The following is a 16,221-nucleotide window of genomic DNA, read 5'->3' as shown; positions in this document are numbered from 1 at the left end:
AAAATAACCTCTAATAATATTCATATATTCATGTATTCATTTACAGTTGTTTCTTTATTAGTGAATATATTGAATGTATATGATAAAAATCCTCAATAATCTTTTTATGTTTATTTATGTCTATTTTGCTGCAGATCTCTAATTATCCTTATGTTTATAAACAACTTAAATGTAAAATTTAAAGTAATTTAGTATTGTCTTTATGCGTTAATTATTATTATAACATAAGAAAAGTGAAATGATGCATTATACATAATCTATTCAAACTATATTATCATAGCATTTAAAAGTTAATTATATAGTGCTAACATCTAGAAATTCTGTGCAGAACTAACATATTGGAACCGTAATTTTCTTATGGCCTCTTGCATTTTCTTATTTCTCAGGGTATAAATAATCGGATTCAGTAAGGGTGTGATAACTGTATAAAATACAGCAAGAGTTTTATTGCTTGCCAAACTACTGAATGGCCAAACATAGATAAAAATACAAGGTCCAAAGAACAGAGTGACCACAATGATATGGGCAGACAATGTGGACAGCGCCTTGGAGAGCCCATGTGATGATTTTTTTGGTACACTGACCAGGATGACAATGTAAGAAACAAGCAAGAGGATGAAACAGGTGAAAGAGAGCAGCCCACTGTCAGCAATGACAAATAATTCCAGGGTGTATGTTTCAATGCAAGCAAGCTTGATCACAAGGGGAAGATCACAAAATATGTTGTTTATGACATTGTGGCCACAGAAAGGCAAGTTCATTGTTAAAACTATCTGGCTTATGGTGTGTAAAAAACCAATTATCCATGAAAGTATCGCAAACCCCTTTAGCAGCTTGTGGCTCATGATTGTCCTATAGTGCGGGGGTTTACATATGGCTACATACCTGTCAAAGGCCATGATTATCAGAAGAGTCATCTCAGCACCCCCAAAGAAGTGCTTAAATATTATATCACTTTGAAACAGTTACTATGCAGTAATTACAAATCATTTGAAGAAGTAGAAGTTCCATTTTCTATTGTTTATTCCATAAAATCATACTCTTATCAATGGATCTTGACTTTCTTACTCATTTGTTCACATATAAAGATTAGATACTAATTAATTACTTTTTATTTTGCCTTTTATTATTATAGTATTCTGTACCTGCACTTCTTGAGATTATGTTATCCCAATATATAAGGAATACAAGATTTAGAAAATGAAGAATTACATTGTTCTACATCTCTGAAGTAATTTATGAAGGTTTTTCTATGGTTCTAAACTAAATAAGCAAACAAACAAACAAAAAGCACACACACACACACACACAAATCAGGAGCAAATTATACATGGACGAAAGTATATAAATTTATTTAAAATAATTTTTCTTTTTAATATACAGGTATACCTCTTTTATTGTGTTTCACTTTATTGTCCTTTGCAGTTATTTAATGTTTTATAAACTGAGGGTTTGTGACAACCCTGGATCCAGCAAGTCTATTGGCACCATTTTTCCAACAGCATGTGCTCACTTTATGTCTCTGTGTCACATTTTGGTAATTCCCAAAATATTTATTTCAAACTTTATTATTATTATTACACATGTTATTTGATCTGTGACCAGTAATCTTTTATGTTACTATTTTAATTATTTTTGGGCACCACAAGCCGTGCCCATGTAGAATGGCAGACAATTGATAAATGTTGTTTCTAACTGCTCCACCAACCTACTCTTCCCTCATCTCTCTCCTTCTCTTCAGGACTCTCTATTCTTTGAGACACAACAATATTGGATTTAGGCCAATTGATAGCTTTCCATTAGCCTCTAAGTGTTCAAGTAAAAGGAAAAGTTGCATGTCTTTTATTTGAAATAAACTAAGAAAAAACTGGAGACAGTTAAAGGTTCAGTGGTTTCCAGGGGTTTGAATGAAGAAGGAGAAATGAAGAAATAAGAGAAGTACAGAGAATTTGTAGGGTATTGAAACAATTCTTATCTACTATACTTAGAAATACATAACACAGTTGTCAAAACCCATAGCATGTATAACATCAAGAGTAAATCCTAATGTAAACTACAAATTTGGGGAGATAATGATGTGCAATGTAGGTTCACCAGCGGTAACGAATGTACCACTCTGGTTCAGGTTGTTAATGGTGGGGGAGACTGTATGTGGCATCAGAGGGCACACGGGAACTCTTGTACTTCCTGCTCAATTTTGCTGTGAACTTAAAACTGCCCCAAACAATAAAGTCTGTAAAAAAGTTTTTTAAGCCAGAAGTGATTAAGCTTAGTGAGGAAAGTATGTCTAAAGCTGAGACAGGCTGAAAGCTAGTCCTCTTACACCAAACAATTAGTCAATTGTGAATGCAAAGAAAAAGTTCTCAAAGGAAATTAAAAGTGCTACTCCAGTGAACTCATGAATGATAACAAAGTGAACCCTCTTTATTGCTGATATGGAGAAAGTTTTAGTGATCCGGATAAAAGTTCAAATCAACTACAACATTCCCTTAAGCCAAAGCCTAATCCAGCGCAAGACCCTAACTCTCTTCAATTCTGTGAAATCTGGGAGAGGAGAGAAAGTTGCAGAATAAAAGTTTGAAGCTAGCAGAGGTTAGTTCATGAGGTTGAAAGAAAGAAGCCATTCTTATTACATAAAACTACAAGGTGAAGCAGCAAGTGCTGATATAGAAGCTGCAGAAAGTTATCCAGAATATCTGGCTAAGATCATTGATAAAGATGGCTATGCTAAACAACAGATTTTCAATATAGATGAAACAGCTTTCTGTTGGAAGAAGATGCTGTCTAGGATTTTGATAGCTAGAGAGGAGAAACCAATGTCTGATTTCAAAACTTCAAAAAACAGGCTGATTCTTCCGTTAAAGGCTAATGTAGCTGTTGATTTTAAGTTGAGGCTAATGCTCATTTACCATTCCAAAAATCCAAGGCCTTTATGAATTATGATAAATCTACTCTGCCTGTGCTCTATAAATGGAACAGCAAAGCTTGAATGACAGCACATTTGTCTACAGCATTGTTTACTGGATATTTGAAGACCACTGCTGAGAATTGCTGCTCAGAAAAAAAAGATTCATTTGAAAACATTACTGCTCATTGACAATGAACCTAGTTATTCAAGAGCTCTGCCAGAGATGTGCAATCCAATTAATGTTGTTTTCGTGCGTGCTGATTTAACATCCATTCTGCAGCCCATGGAGCAAGGAGTAATTTTCATTTTCAATCTTATTATTTAAGAAATTTTATAAGGCTGTAGCTGCCATAGGGACAATGATTTCTCTGATGGATTTGGGCAAAGTAAACTTAAAACTTGCAGGAAATAATTCGCCATTTTAGATGCCACTAAGAACATTTATGATTCATGGGAGGAGATCAAAACATCAACATTAACAGGAGTTTGGAAGAAGCTGATTCCAGTCCTCATGGATTACTTTGAAGAGTTCAAGACTTCCATGGAGAAGACTTCCCATGAAGAAGGCTTTCCACGGAGAAAGTAATTGCAAATGTGGTAGAAATAGCAAGAGATCTAGAATTAGAAGAGAGTCCTGAAGATGTGACTGAATTGCTGCAATATCATGACAAAACTTTAAAACATGAGAAGCTGCTTCTTATGAATGAGCAAATAAACTGTTTTCTTTGGGGGGTGGTGGGAATGGAACCTCCTCCTAGAGAGGATGCTGTGAACAACAAAGGATTTAGAATATTCCATAAATGTAGGTGATAAAGTAGCTGCAAGGTTTAAGATGATTGGCTCCAATTTTGAAATAAGTTCTAATTTGGGTTGTATGCTATCAAATAGCATCATATACTACAAATAAATAGTTTGTAAAATAAGGAGTCAATTGATGTGGCAAATTTTATTATTGTCTTATTTTAAGAAATTGCCACATCCATTGCAACTGTCAGCAACCAATTCCCTGATCAGTCAGCACTCATCAACATTGAGGCAAGACTGTCCACTGGCAAAAAGATTACATCTTGTTAAAGGCTCAGATAACCATTAACACTTTTAAAAATTAGGGTATGTGTGTTTTTTATCCATAACGCTATTACATACTTAACAGACCACAGTAAAGTATAAACATAACTTTTATATATACTAGGAAACCAAAAAAATTGTGACTCACTTTATTGTGAAATTCACTTTATTGTAGTGGTCTGGAACCAAACCAGCAATATCTCTCAGGTATCCCTGTACTGAGAATTACAAGAAACATGGACTCAGCTTCAGATTGTTTGCGCTTGTTTTTTCAAATCCTCTGTGTTACCATTGTTCACAGTGAGGAGCTTGTGCATTGTGTATATGTGTACAGATGTGGTGGTTTAGAAGTAAATAGTAAAGTGATTTAGTCCTAATGTATTACTTCTATTTGGAGGTAAAGTTTAACACTAAATCATTGTTACTCAGTTTTTTAGACAATGTTCGTAGAATCTAGAGTGATCGAAAGTGGTCAACAACAATTAAGTGATTAGTATGTGCCAGGCTCCATTCTAAGTGTTTCATATACGTTAATTTGTTTAATGCTCATAACAATACCATGATGTAAGTGCTATTTTTTTCTTCATGTTGCATGTAAGGAAACTGTGACATTCAAATAGTTAATGATGTATTCATGGTTACACAGCTAACATGGATGAGAGCTAGTATTCAAGCTGAGTTAGTTTGACACCAGAATCTGGGCTTATACCAATACACCATATTGTCTCAAAAATTAAATTGCTATATATTTACAGCCAAAGTATTAATTATTGATTGAATTTGTATGGTCCATATGAGTGGGTTTGGGGATATGATTCAACAAGTATGTTGGGATCATCCCTCTATGTTACAATTAACTGCATTATTTTCTCATACAGAATGAATGCCCTATATCTAGAGAGTTTACAATCTAGAGAGACATGATTATCAAACAAAAAATAGCAAATGAGCCATGTGAGAAAACATGTAATTTGGTACAAGGTTATATGCAAAATGTCTTAAGAGGTTCAGAAAAACAGAGATCAATTTCAAGTGACACTTTTAGATATGACTTCAGGCTTGGTTGTATTATCTTCAAAACACTTGTAAAAACCAATTTTTATGGTAAGCAAACAAAAAAGAATGAGGAGTAGAAAATGTGTGAGCATCTATAAAAGGAAAAGAATGAAGAGCAGTGCATATCAAGAGTGATATGTTTAGAAAGGAGACTGGATTAAGATATTTAGATGAATAGGAAGTGACTGGTTTCTTTTCTCCAATGACCTGTAATTCTCTCCTTGTTTGCATTCTTCCTCAGTTTTCTGTCAAAATATTGTATTATCATCATCCAAACGTAACTGCCTCTATTGTTTTCATATCTTAGATATTTTTGAGAAATGGATAATGGTAACAAATTAGAGAAAATAAAGATAAAGATGATGTAAGTTTCCTGTAGGTCAACCTGTAGGAACACACTGAATGGGTACTCAATGACAGGCTGTGGCCCTGGAGGAGGCTGCATGGGTGGCCACACCTGCTTTACAGGGTTGTGTTGCATGCTTGTCATGGAAAGGAGCAAGAATTTTGCTTTTGAGGCTTTTATAACAGCAGTAACAATAACTAGATATACTTGGGAAAACAACAAGAGTTGACAATTGCTAGACAGAATGAAGATAACAGCTGTAATTTGAGGGTGAATAGCTTTGCTACATGGGATTTTATGCCCTGTGATACAGTGACAACAGAAAAACTTGGGTAAGAAATCAATACAATTAAACATAAGTTGATTTAAAAAGCTTTATTTTGGCCTTTTATTTCAGAGGAAAAGCTGGCATTAATTTATGTTGATGGCTTTCTCAGCATTTGCTTCTCTTATTACTCTTCTCCCTTTGTAAGCATGCTTTCTAAAACTGTTTCTCTAGTCTACACTTAATACAGTATACCTATTATAATACTTGAGTGTACAAAAGCTATGTAGATTAAGGAAAATAAATTATCATATGGCTTAGATAATTCTATTAATGAGAACAATTTTCTTTCCATTGAATAATCAATTGTACATTTTATAATAATTACTTTTACTAAATAATTTATGATATGCTCTGAAGGAAATTGAAAGTAGAATAATATATTAGGGCTGAGAGAGAACTTCGTAATCTATTATTCTACACATCTTGTTTAGTAAATGAAAAATCAAGATCCACATAATTAAGTAAATCTTCCCAGGTCATAGAGGCAGAACCACCCCCAAGAGGTCATGAGTATTAGGTGAGATGGTGTAGGTATAAGCTCCTGGCAAGGCAGAAGATTGGCACTGAGGGGGTATGTGTTGAATCTATGTCATTTGTGTAAATCCAAGATTACAATCCTGGGAATTTTTCGTATAAACCCCTCTTATGAAAGGAATTAACCAAGACTCATTTTATTAAGTAGTTGAATATAAACATTTCTACTCTTGCCCATGCATATATGATATGTATTACTTAATATAAAAATAATTTGCTAAAGTAAATATTTGCTTTTCTTTTTCTTCTAGCCATTTGAAGAAAATAATTTCAATTTTGACTGATTTTATTATTTAAAAAAAATTATACCTAATTATACTAAAACAGATGAATCTCAAAACCATTATGCTTAGTAAAATAAGTCTGACACAAAAGACCACAGGCTATATAATTCTACTTATAGAAAAGCACATGTACCCTGAAACTTAAAGTATAATAATAATAAAATTAAAAAAAAAAGAAAATGTCCAGTAAAGGCAAATCTATAGAGACAGAAAGGATATTAGTGCTAGCTTTTGGCCAAAGCTTGCTGTAAATGGGCATGATGTTTCTTTTTGTGGTGATGAAAATGGATTGATAAAATTGTGGTGATGGTTGCACAACTATGCAAATATAATAATAATTGAAATGTCTACTTAAAATGGGTGAATTTTTTAGTATATGAATATATGCAATAAAAATTCAACTATTTTACACTTTTTTGTTTTCTCCCTAAAGTTACAATTCTCTTAAATAATTTAATTTAGTATTTTTAAATACAGTTTTCTAGTACTGTCCAGCTTCTTGAACTCAAATATATTTCACTCTGAAATAATCAAGGACATATAGCAAATCCAATTTAATCTAGTTTTAAAATTTCTTAAAAACTTAAGTTTTAAAATTTAAAACTTAAAATGTAAAATTTCTAGTTTTAATCTAGTTTTAAAATTTAATCTAGTTTTAAAATTCCTCTATTTGAATTTATATTTTTAGCTGCCATCTGGATTTGGAAGCTTGCTATTCTGCTTTCTCTACTATTTAGAATACTCATATTGAGTTTTCTAAATTATTTACATTTTCTTTATTCCCTTGACTATGGACATCTTCTAAGGACTTCTTCCTCATTTCTGTAAGATCTCCTTTGTATTATTGTTTAATGGTAAGTTTTACATGGAGATTTTCCTAATATCTAATTATGATCACTAATTCTGTCTCTCTGCAGTTCCTTCTTCAACTGTCAACATGGTATGTTTATTTGCATGTTCTGTCAACACCTGAAAGTTTACGAAAAGAAAAAATATTCCCTACTTGCAAAAAAGAGTTGCTAGCTTTTCTATTATTTTCAATGATAGTACGAGTTTTTCTTAATGATCAGAATTTACCTTTTTTTTTGTTTATTCATCATACTTAATCACTTACCATCTACAGCCCAATTTTACTGTCCAGTATCATTTTGAGGGTGTATTTTCTTTCAATTTTCATATAAATTGTTGATTTCAGCTCTTTCTGAGATACTACTATGTGACCTCCCAATTAAAGAGGATCTAATACCTTACATGCCAAAGCCTTTTCCTTCCAGCCAAAACAAAACTAATTAAAATATCATCCTCAGTATATTGAAGTTCTAATAAATCAGCTCGCTACAATATTTTTACTTACCTGTTTTAAAGGCACAGTATGAGGAACAAGTTGCTCAAGAGGTTATTCAAAATTAAAAATCTTTTTATTCTCTGTGATGCCCCATATATGATTCCGCATTCTACTTTCTGTCTTTTTAAAAAAGATGTGAACCACTTTGGGGGCAGATTTGCTGGAGCTCTGGGAATCCAAATTTCAGTGGAACTTGTTAAACCACTGAGGCTTCTGCCCTAGTATGACTGGGAGAGATGTTTACATCTGATTTCTGGCCCTATAAGATGCTGTGGCTCTCTCTGAGTGGTAGCTTGATTAAAATAGCCATGGAAGTGTTGGTTGATTGACTGTGATATAGTAAGTATAGAGTAGACAGCTTTGATTTAGTGGAACTTCCTTTCCCTCACATGACTCTCAAACTCTCCTCTTATCTTCCCTCTAGGAACTTTGTGGGTAATTCTTAAGAAGGATAATCTTCAAACTTTTCTGCACATAGTTCTTCAATATAAATAATTTACATGCATATGTTATAAATGTACTATTAAAAGTGAATAATATGTATAAAGCATACTAAAGAAGTAGAAATTTGAAAGTAAGTTGTGTTGAATAATTTAAAGTTTGACATTAGAAATGATACAATTGTTTTGTGTTCACCAAAATATAAACAATTATTTTTTGATTAGGTACCTTGCTTTGAGATATTCAGAGAATATCTATCTGTAGCAAAAAAGAGTTTCATAATTATTGCCATTTTACTATACAATATACAATAAATATTTGTTTTACAAGATGTTGCTTTTACAAAATTAATCATATTGATGATTCTGGTACACCACATATCTCAGGCTTCATAGTTTATTTGAATAACTTGCTAACAAGGGATGTTGTGAATAAATTCAAATTAATTGACATTTGTCACTATTTCGAAGTCTTTGCTTAGTCCCTGTTAAATTCACCACTTAACCTATGGCTTAATCTAGATTTTTCTCATAGACTCTTTTATTGAAGGAGTCATAACAGTTAATTTAAATTTTTTTTATTATAAATGTTAGAATCACCCATACTTTTTTGTTTGTTTGTTTTGTTTTTTTTGAGACAGAGTTTTGCTCCTGTCGCCTAGACTGGAGTGCAGTTTCATGATCTCAGCTCACTGCAACCTCTGCCTTCCTGGTTCAAGCAATTCTCCTGCCTCAGCCTCCCAAGTAGCTGGGATTACAGGCACATGCCACCATGCCCGGCTAAGTTTTGTATTTTTAGTAGAGATGGGATTTCACCATGTTGGCCAGGCTGGTCTCAAACTCATGACCTCGGGTGATCCACCCCCCTCGGCCTCCCAAAGTGCCGGATTACAGGCGTGAGCTACCGCACCCGGCCACCCATACTTTTACCATGTTTGATAGCATTTGCTAACAAGGAGTGCACTTATTTATATCATGTTGCTCATTATAACCATTTATACAGTGGCAGAGAACATAAGCATTTTCTCAGTGAAATATTACTTTTGTTATTTTGCTATTTGGTAAGAAAAACTTAAACACTTTTTATTACATTTAGCTAAAAATGTAAAGTCCTCCATAACTAGAGATATTACAAAGAAAATTATATACATTTATTTTGTTGTACATATTTACTTTTTAAATGTTTTGCTGATCATGATGACTTCATAATATCACTAGCTAATAAATCAAGGCACAGTACAGATTGTCAAGTTCAATATTAATAACAAAAGTAAATCCATATTGTAAGATAATATTTCTTAATAACAGAATGTTTTTAGCTTGCTTATTATCAGTTCAGATAGTTAAATTTTGTTTTACTTTGTAATGTAGCTGACAGAGTGAATTCCTACTATGTGTAGAATTATTATCACAGTCATTTTATAATTGTTCATGCGAGTTTTAATCATTAGAATTATCTTCAATCCAAAGTTAAAGTGCAAAAATATTTTTATAAGCCCCTTATAAATTTTTGGAGAACAAATTGAGCTAAAATAATATAAAATAATCTTTAATCTCTCTCTTCCCCTTAATTGGGCACACCAAAGTTGCAATATATAACAATATACTCAAAGCAAATGAATGAGAAGAGAACTGCTTTCAACCCCTCTGCCTTTTGGTTAACTTGTACTTTCCTTAGAAAACATTAAACATCATGTATAACACATGACCAGATAAAATACAGATTCAGCTAGGGCACCAAAAATAATGTCTATTAAATATTAGTAAAGCTTTCTAAAAATTTATCTTTTCAAATTAAAAGAGATAAACAGATGTTCTTATATTTATTTTGTTACTTGCTTCTCTGCAGGCAGCTTTAAATGTATTCACCGTGCCTTGGGAAAATAAGTTTAAATAACTGGCTAACTCAGTCTTCTTTTTTGGATCAAATGTGGATTCTGACCCAATTAAATATTCCTCCAGGTCCTGTACTTCCCAGACTCATAGTTTTCTTGTTTTTATTGGTTGATTAAATGTTTAGCCTAACTTATTGACTAAAATAAAATTCTGTGATTCTTGAAATATTCCTTCCCTGTCTCAAGTACTTAATACTTTCAATTTATATTCTCTTTTACCGTATATTCACTGGTAGCAGGTATTGTATTTATCAAACATCTCTACCCCTAGTTTAACGTCTTATTTTTGGTGGATTTAATAAATTTGCTTCTTCTTCACTGATGTCCTTCAACTCTCTGATGTTGTATATATTCTCTTTTGATTTTCTTTGAAGATTTTACTGGATGGCAAATTAAGCTGTTCTAATTTCAAATTTGTTTTCTGGCGGCATAAGTACTTATAGTGTAGATCTTGTTCCAAGAAATAAGGAAATTATCCACAAGTAGTTCACAAGGGACTAAAATAAGGCCTTGAAGCTAAGTACTGAACTCAGCAAAGCTCAAAGCTTTATTGAGCCTAAACTGTATGTCAGGAACTTGTCTCAGGGAGCTTTATCATTGGAGGCTGACCCCAAATAATAAAATGCTGAGCGTAGTAATACAGATATGGCATGAGTCAAACTCTGTTTTGTGGAGTTTGCAAATTTTCTTATAAAAGAGACCCCTCTTTCACAAACAGTTGTGGCTTTAATGATAAATACAGACTTTAAAGGCAATAGAAACTGCTAAGAGAAACCAGAAGAAAATTCTAGGCAGAAATAATTATATGTAGGAATTTATGGAAGCCTAAAATATTGTGACATAAAAGTGAACAGAAAATATCTAGTATGTTTGAAATAAACCATAGATTCGTGGAGTCATGAAGAAGGGAGAGTTTTCAGTAAGGACAGAAAAGTCAGATAAGAATTTTCAAAGATCTGAGATATCAATCAAAGCAATATGGAATATATATTATAGTTAGTTGGCAACTATGGAAGTGGTAAATTAGAGGCTATGAAGAAAATTGACTTTTCAGAAGGCTATGGTAGTGGTTCTGAGAAGTAATTACTGTGTCATTTTAACAATCCCAGTAAGAAATGGTGAAAGCCTGACCTGAGGCTGTAGAAAGTGATGAGGAGGAAGGTATGGTTAAATTATCAGATGGAATTGTGAAGATGAGATAACGGAACGTGCATCACTGATGACAGTGCATACGGAGTAGAATGTGGAGTTCCAAAATATTGTCTGCAGATATTTGCATCAGAATCACATGCTTTTGTAATAAAAATTGGAGACTTTTGGAGTGACAGAGTGAGGAGCCTGGTGGAATCTTTCCCTAACAAAACAAACATTTGATAGAGAAACTTCTAAAAGACAATAATTTAAAGCCTCAGGAAATTGTCCTAGGGCATACAGAAAATGGAGAAATACTCTTAAGAGAGTCTTCTAAATCTCTGTAAGAACAGCAAGTCTGGGGTTTCACGCCGCTACTGCTACCTCCTCTCCTACTTCTCTCAGTCCTGTAATATAGAAGCCCTCCTCTGGATGCTCTACTCCAAGCAAGTGTGGGAAAAAAGGCAGGACTCCATCTTCCCTCACTTTTAGGTGGAGGGCTATGGTTTCAGGTTTCACCCTGGGAGGGTTAGGACTTAAGTCTTGCAGAAGCTTTGTTCCTAGTAGACTCTGAGGAGAGGATGAGGCTATCTTTCCCTACCTAGCATCTACTTGTAGAGTGAGCAGGAACAGGCTGAGAATACTAGCGCCCTCTTATCACCTCTATCTTTTAGCTTGCTTGTGTAGCAGTCGTTTGTGCCAGAAAAGGCAAGCCAAGATGACCAGAGACTCGACTCTTCTCAGTGCCCACTCAGAGAGCAGGCATATCATCTTGGGAGAAGTGAGCTGCTGTCCCTGCTCTTGTGCACTGGCACAGAAGTTCTGCCCAGGAAGAAAGGCATGCCATAGGATGAAAACTCTGCAGCTCCACCTGAGGGGCCTACCTTTATTTGGAACAGAGCTTCAAGAGTTCCATGACAATAGGCATTGTCAGAAACCACGGAGATGCTGATGGAGAAGAATTAAGAAGTTGCTGATAGCACCATGTTTCTGGTATCAACATGTCACATGGCAGAGTCAACATGTTTATCAAAGAGGATCAGGCAAGAGACAGATAAGAGCCCTACTGGAATCATAGATAGTCCTGGGAATAGGAGACGCTGTGGATATGTACTGGCTGCATCCACTTAGAAGAAAATCAGAGAAAGGTATGGGGCAGAAATGAAAACATTCTTCAAGCCACACACAATTCCACTGACAAAGGGTTGAAGCCTTACTGGCACAAGAAGCTTAAGAAAAACCTCTAAGCAAACACTAGCTAAATAACAAACTACACTGAACCAAGAGCAACTTCTTAGGAAGCTATGCTTACAAATACAATCACACAGATTCCTGGCAGTCTGGAGGACTGAGTGAATGTCCACATGTGTGTAATTCTCAGGAGTGATTGGAGAGGGAACATTCTAGTCCCTAAATAAATGTGGGGCGAAAATGTAAGTTTCTTGAGTTTGATAGAAGCCTCCTAGCCACACCTACATCTAGTGATAAAGGATAAAAATCTAATTGGTCAGGAAGGATACTTAAGCAAAATCTTTGTTCCATAAGTAGCTTGTGCTGTCCTTGACATAATCCACAAGTACCAGGCTAGGAGAATTTTAAAAAGGGATACATTTGGAGTAGAGACATCAGACACTGCACACTGCAGGGGAAATTGACTTCACAGGTTTAAGCCAAGTCATTAAATAAACAACTAAACAAACAATAACAAGAAAATCATCAGTGGATGGGAGTGGTGGTCAGTAATCAGAGTTAGCACAATAAAATGTCCAATGTTCAAGTGAAAAATGATGAGAAATGCAAAGAAACACAAAAGTGTGACATTTACATTAAAAAAGCCAATAGAAACTGCTTTTATGGGAACAAAGATATTGCACCTAGTAGAAAGCAACTTCAAAACAGTTATTATAAATATATTTTGAGAAGTAAAGAAAGCCATGTCTAAAGAATTAAAGGAATATATGAAGTCCATGTCTTAGCAAATAAAGAATATCAATAAAGATATAGAAATTATAAAAAAAGGACCAAATGGAAATTCAGAAGTTGAAATGTATAATAACTCAAATGAAGAAATCAATAAAGGAACTCATCAGTAGATTTGAGCTGGCACCAGTTAACTTGGAAACATATCTATAGCAATTATGCGATCTCAACTTAGAGGGATAAAAATAAGGAAAAATAAATAGAGCCTCAGAGAATGTGGAACACTAGTAAGAGCACCTACATATGTTATGAAATGTCAACTTTGGCTTCTAGATTGGATGTTAGCCTGATAATGATCATATTACTTCAAATAGGGAGTGCAGAAAAAATAACAGGCTTTGGAAGTTAGGTAATTTAATTTTTTGCATTTGGGCTTGAGATGCCTTCAAGATAGCTGGGGAAGGGTATAGTAGGAAGTTGAAAATAAAAATGTGTGAGTAGCTCAGAAATGAGGAACAAAAAAGGTTAGATGATATTATCAACATTTAGGTTACTGCAGAAAGCAACTACCACTCTAAAGCCTAGATGAGAAAAAAAAGGAAGCAATATTATACAGAGCCCACAATTCCTGTTGGCACAGTGGCATCATTGCTGCTGTTGGAACCTCTATCCTGTATTAAAAATTAAGAGCTCATATACTTAAGGAAGCTTCAAGAGCCTTCAATATTGCTGATGCTGCTGGGACCCACCAAGACTTCTACAGTCCACAGTTGCCTGCTACTGTTACTGAGAAAGACAGAAGAGAAATCTAAGGTGTCTCCATTTTTTCATTTTTTTTCACCTTTCAGTATCATATGAATGTCTTCTACTGGCAGAAACTCACAGGAATAAGTTTACAAGAGAGTTTGGGAAATGCAGTTTTCAGGCTTGTAACTCCCTACTGTAGAGAGAAGACTATAGAGTTGACATGAGGTTGAAGGTCAACAGACAAACATTCAGAATGCTCCCCTTTGGTTACTCAGTATCAATACACATCATTCTACATTTATTTAAACTTCCAAAGAATGACAATAGCTTCAGTCTAAAGATGCATCTATCCTGCAAACAAATTAAGACACTCTGGCCTCCTTTCTCTAACTGAAAACCAAAAATCCTCATTGGTTACTATACCTATTTCTGTACGGTGTTGCCATCTTTTCGAATTCATTCATAATCCCACATTAATATTCTGTAACCTAGAGACTAAATTGTAAATTAGTCTCCTTGATAAGAAAAAATAAAAAGGAAAAAAGGAACCAGGAATTTGTGAACAAATGCAATTTATATAAAAAATTTGTAGCTTCTAAAATCATCATTTTACTAACAAATTGTGAGACAATTAATCTTCACGGCTACCTTCTTTTACTGCCTATTTTATTCCTCTTTGTATGCATTCAGATCTCCAGTGATGGTGATTCTTTACGTGGTGGAATGAATAAAAATTTTATTTTTCCTAGGTGATGTAATGTTCACTTATTTTTACTACTTGATATGCAAATAATATGAGGTACAACAGCAAATCACTTGGGTTTCAGACATGGGCTTCCCTACCCAACTGTACAACAGCAATTCTAGTATGCATTGATAATTGGAGTGAGTCAACTTGACTGGTTTAATAAGCTCTTCTCTTTTTAATTAGAGGTGAAAGAATACTTAAATGTCTGGGATGGGTGTGGTGGGTCACGCCTGTAATCCCAGCACTTTGGGATGCCAAGGCAAGAGGATTGCTTTGAGCTCAGGAGTTCAGGACCAGCCTGGGCAGCATGGTGAAACCCCATCTCTACAAGAAATACAAAAATTAGCTGGGCATTGGTGGCTCGTGCCTGTAGTCCTAGCTACTTGGGAGGCTGAAGTTGGAGAATCACTTGAACCTGGGAGGCAGAGGCTGGAGTGAGCTGATATAGGGGCACCGCACTCTAGCCTGGGTGACAGAGCGAGACCCTGTCTCAAAACAAATGAGCAAACACACACAAACAGAAAAAAAAAAAAATGGAGGGGAAGAAGATTCAAATGTCTTGGTATTAGTGACAGTATTTACTTTTAGGTTAATAAAATACCACATATTTTCTTTTTGCAAAGATTTATTTATTGAGGACTATGATCTGTAAAGAAGCGTTCAGAAAACAAAAAAATTATGTTATTAAAATGTAGATAGGAAAGCATTTTTAGTTAGAAAAACATAGATTTTGTAGTTAGGTATAGGATCTGATACTGGATCTAGTACTTATATTTCTGTGGCAATTTCATTACGTTTTATAATGCTCAGTTTTGTTACCTATTGATAATATGTAAATAATATTCTCTATTTTCCTTGTTGTGAAATAGGAGAAAATTTATGGAAAGTGCCTCATACATGAATAGCACTCAATAAATTACATTTAAAAATATAATTTAATCAATAGGCAACATAAAATTACAACATAAGCAAATAACATATTGGAATAGTTTGTACTTGGAGGAGAAATCAGAATATTGTATTACATGTACACTTACATGGGGATCAATTATTATACCCCAAAATATGGCTTAAGTTTGGTACAAAAATCCTCCACTTCAGTGTCTTTGGATCATGATGACAGCAATAATGATGATGCTTTTAGTGATTATAATATTTTAGTTATCAAGTTGATCTAGAACTCACAAAGTTAATCTTCATTTTTCTTAATGCTTTCTTCATGTCGTTATTCCTGAATGTGTAGATGATTGGATTTAAAAGGGGAGCAAAAATAGTTTAAAACACAGACATCAATGGAGACAGTGCTGAATGGTCTTTCATAGATAAAGATGCAAGCTCCAAAGAACAGTACCACCACCATAATGTGGGCTGAAAGAGTGGACAGAGTTTTGGAAGACCCCCTGGAGGAATGATGTCAAATAATAATCAGGACGGTGCTATAGGAGATTAACAGAAACATGAAACACAGCAA

General features: G+C 34.3%; 1 protein-coding gene across 1 annotated transcript; it reads right to left on the bottom strand.

The window, feature by feature from the left end:
* Positions 1-311: 311 nt before the first annotated feature.
* Positions 312-15,971, bottom strand: LOC107968274 (olfactory receptor 4L1). The gene is made up of 2 exons (XM_016926880.1): positions 15,936-15,971; positions 312-938 (listed from the first exon to the last, which is right to left on the bottom strand). The coding sequence occupies exons 1-2, from the start codon at positions 15,969-15,971 to the stop codon at positions 312-314; spliced, it is 663 nt and encodes a 220-aa protein (XP_016782369.1).
* Positions 15,972-16,221: the final 250 nt, after the last annotated feature.

The sequence above is a fragment of the Pan troglodytes genome, chromosome 15 (assembly GCF_028858775.2).
Source record: "Pan troglodytes isolate AG18354 chromosome 15, NHGRI_mPanTro3-v2.0_pri, whole genome shotgun sequence".
Taxonomy (NCBI): Eukaryota; Metazoa; Chordata; class Mammalia; order Primates; family Hominidae; genus Pan; species Pan troglodytes.
The sequence above is the reverse complement of the archived record's forward strand: the minus strand, read 5'-3'. Positions and strand labels throughout refer to the sequence as shown.

Excerpts from the sequence above, each read along its gene's own strand:
- LOC107968274 (XM_016926880.1), bottom strand. The coding sequence starts at position 15,971 with ATGAAGAAAGCATTAAGAAAAATGAAGATTAACTTT. Across the intron at positions 939-15,935 it reads GAAAAATGAAGATTAACTTT|CACTTCTTTGGGGGTGCTGA; the intron begins GTGAGTTCTAGA and ends ATAATATTTAAG.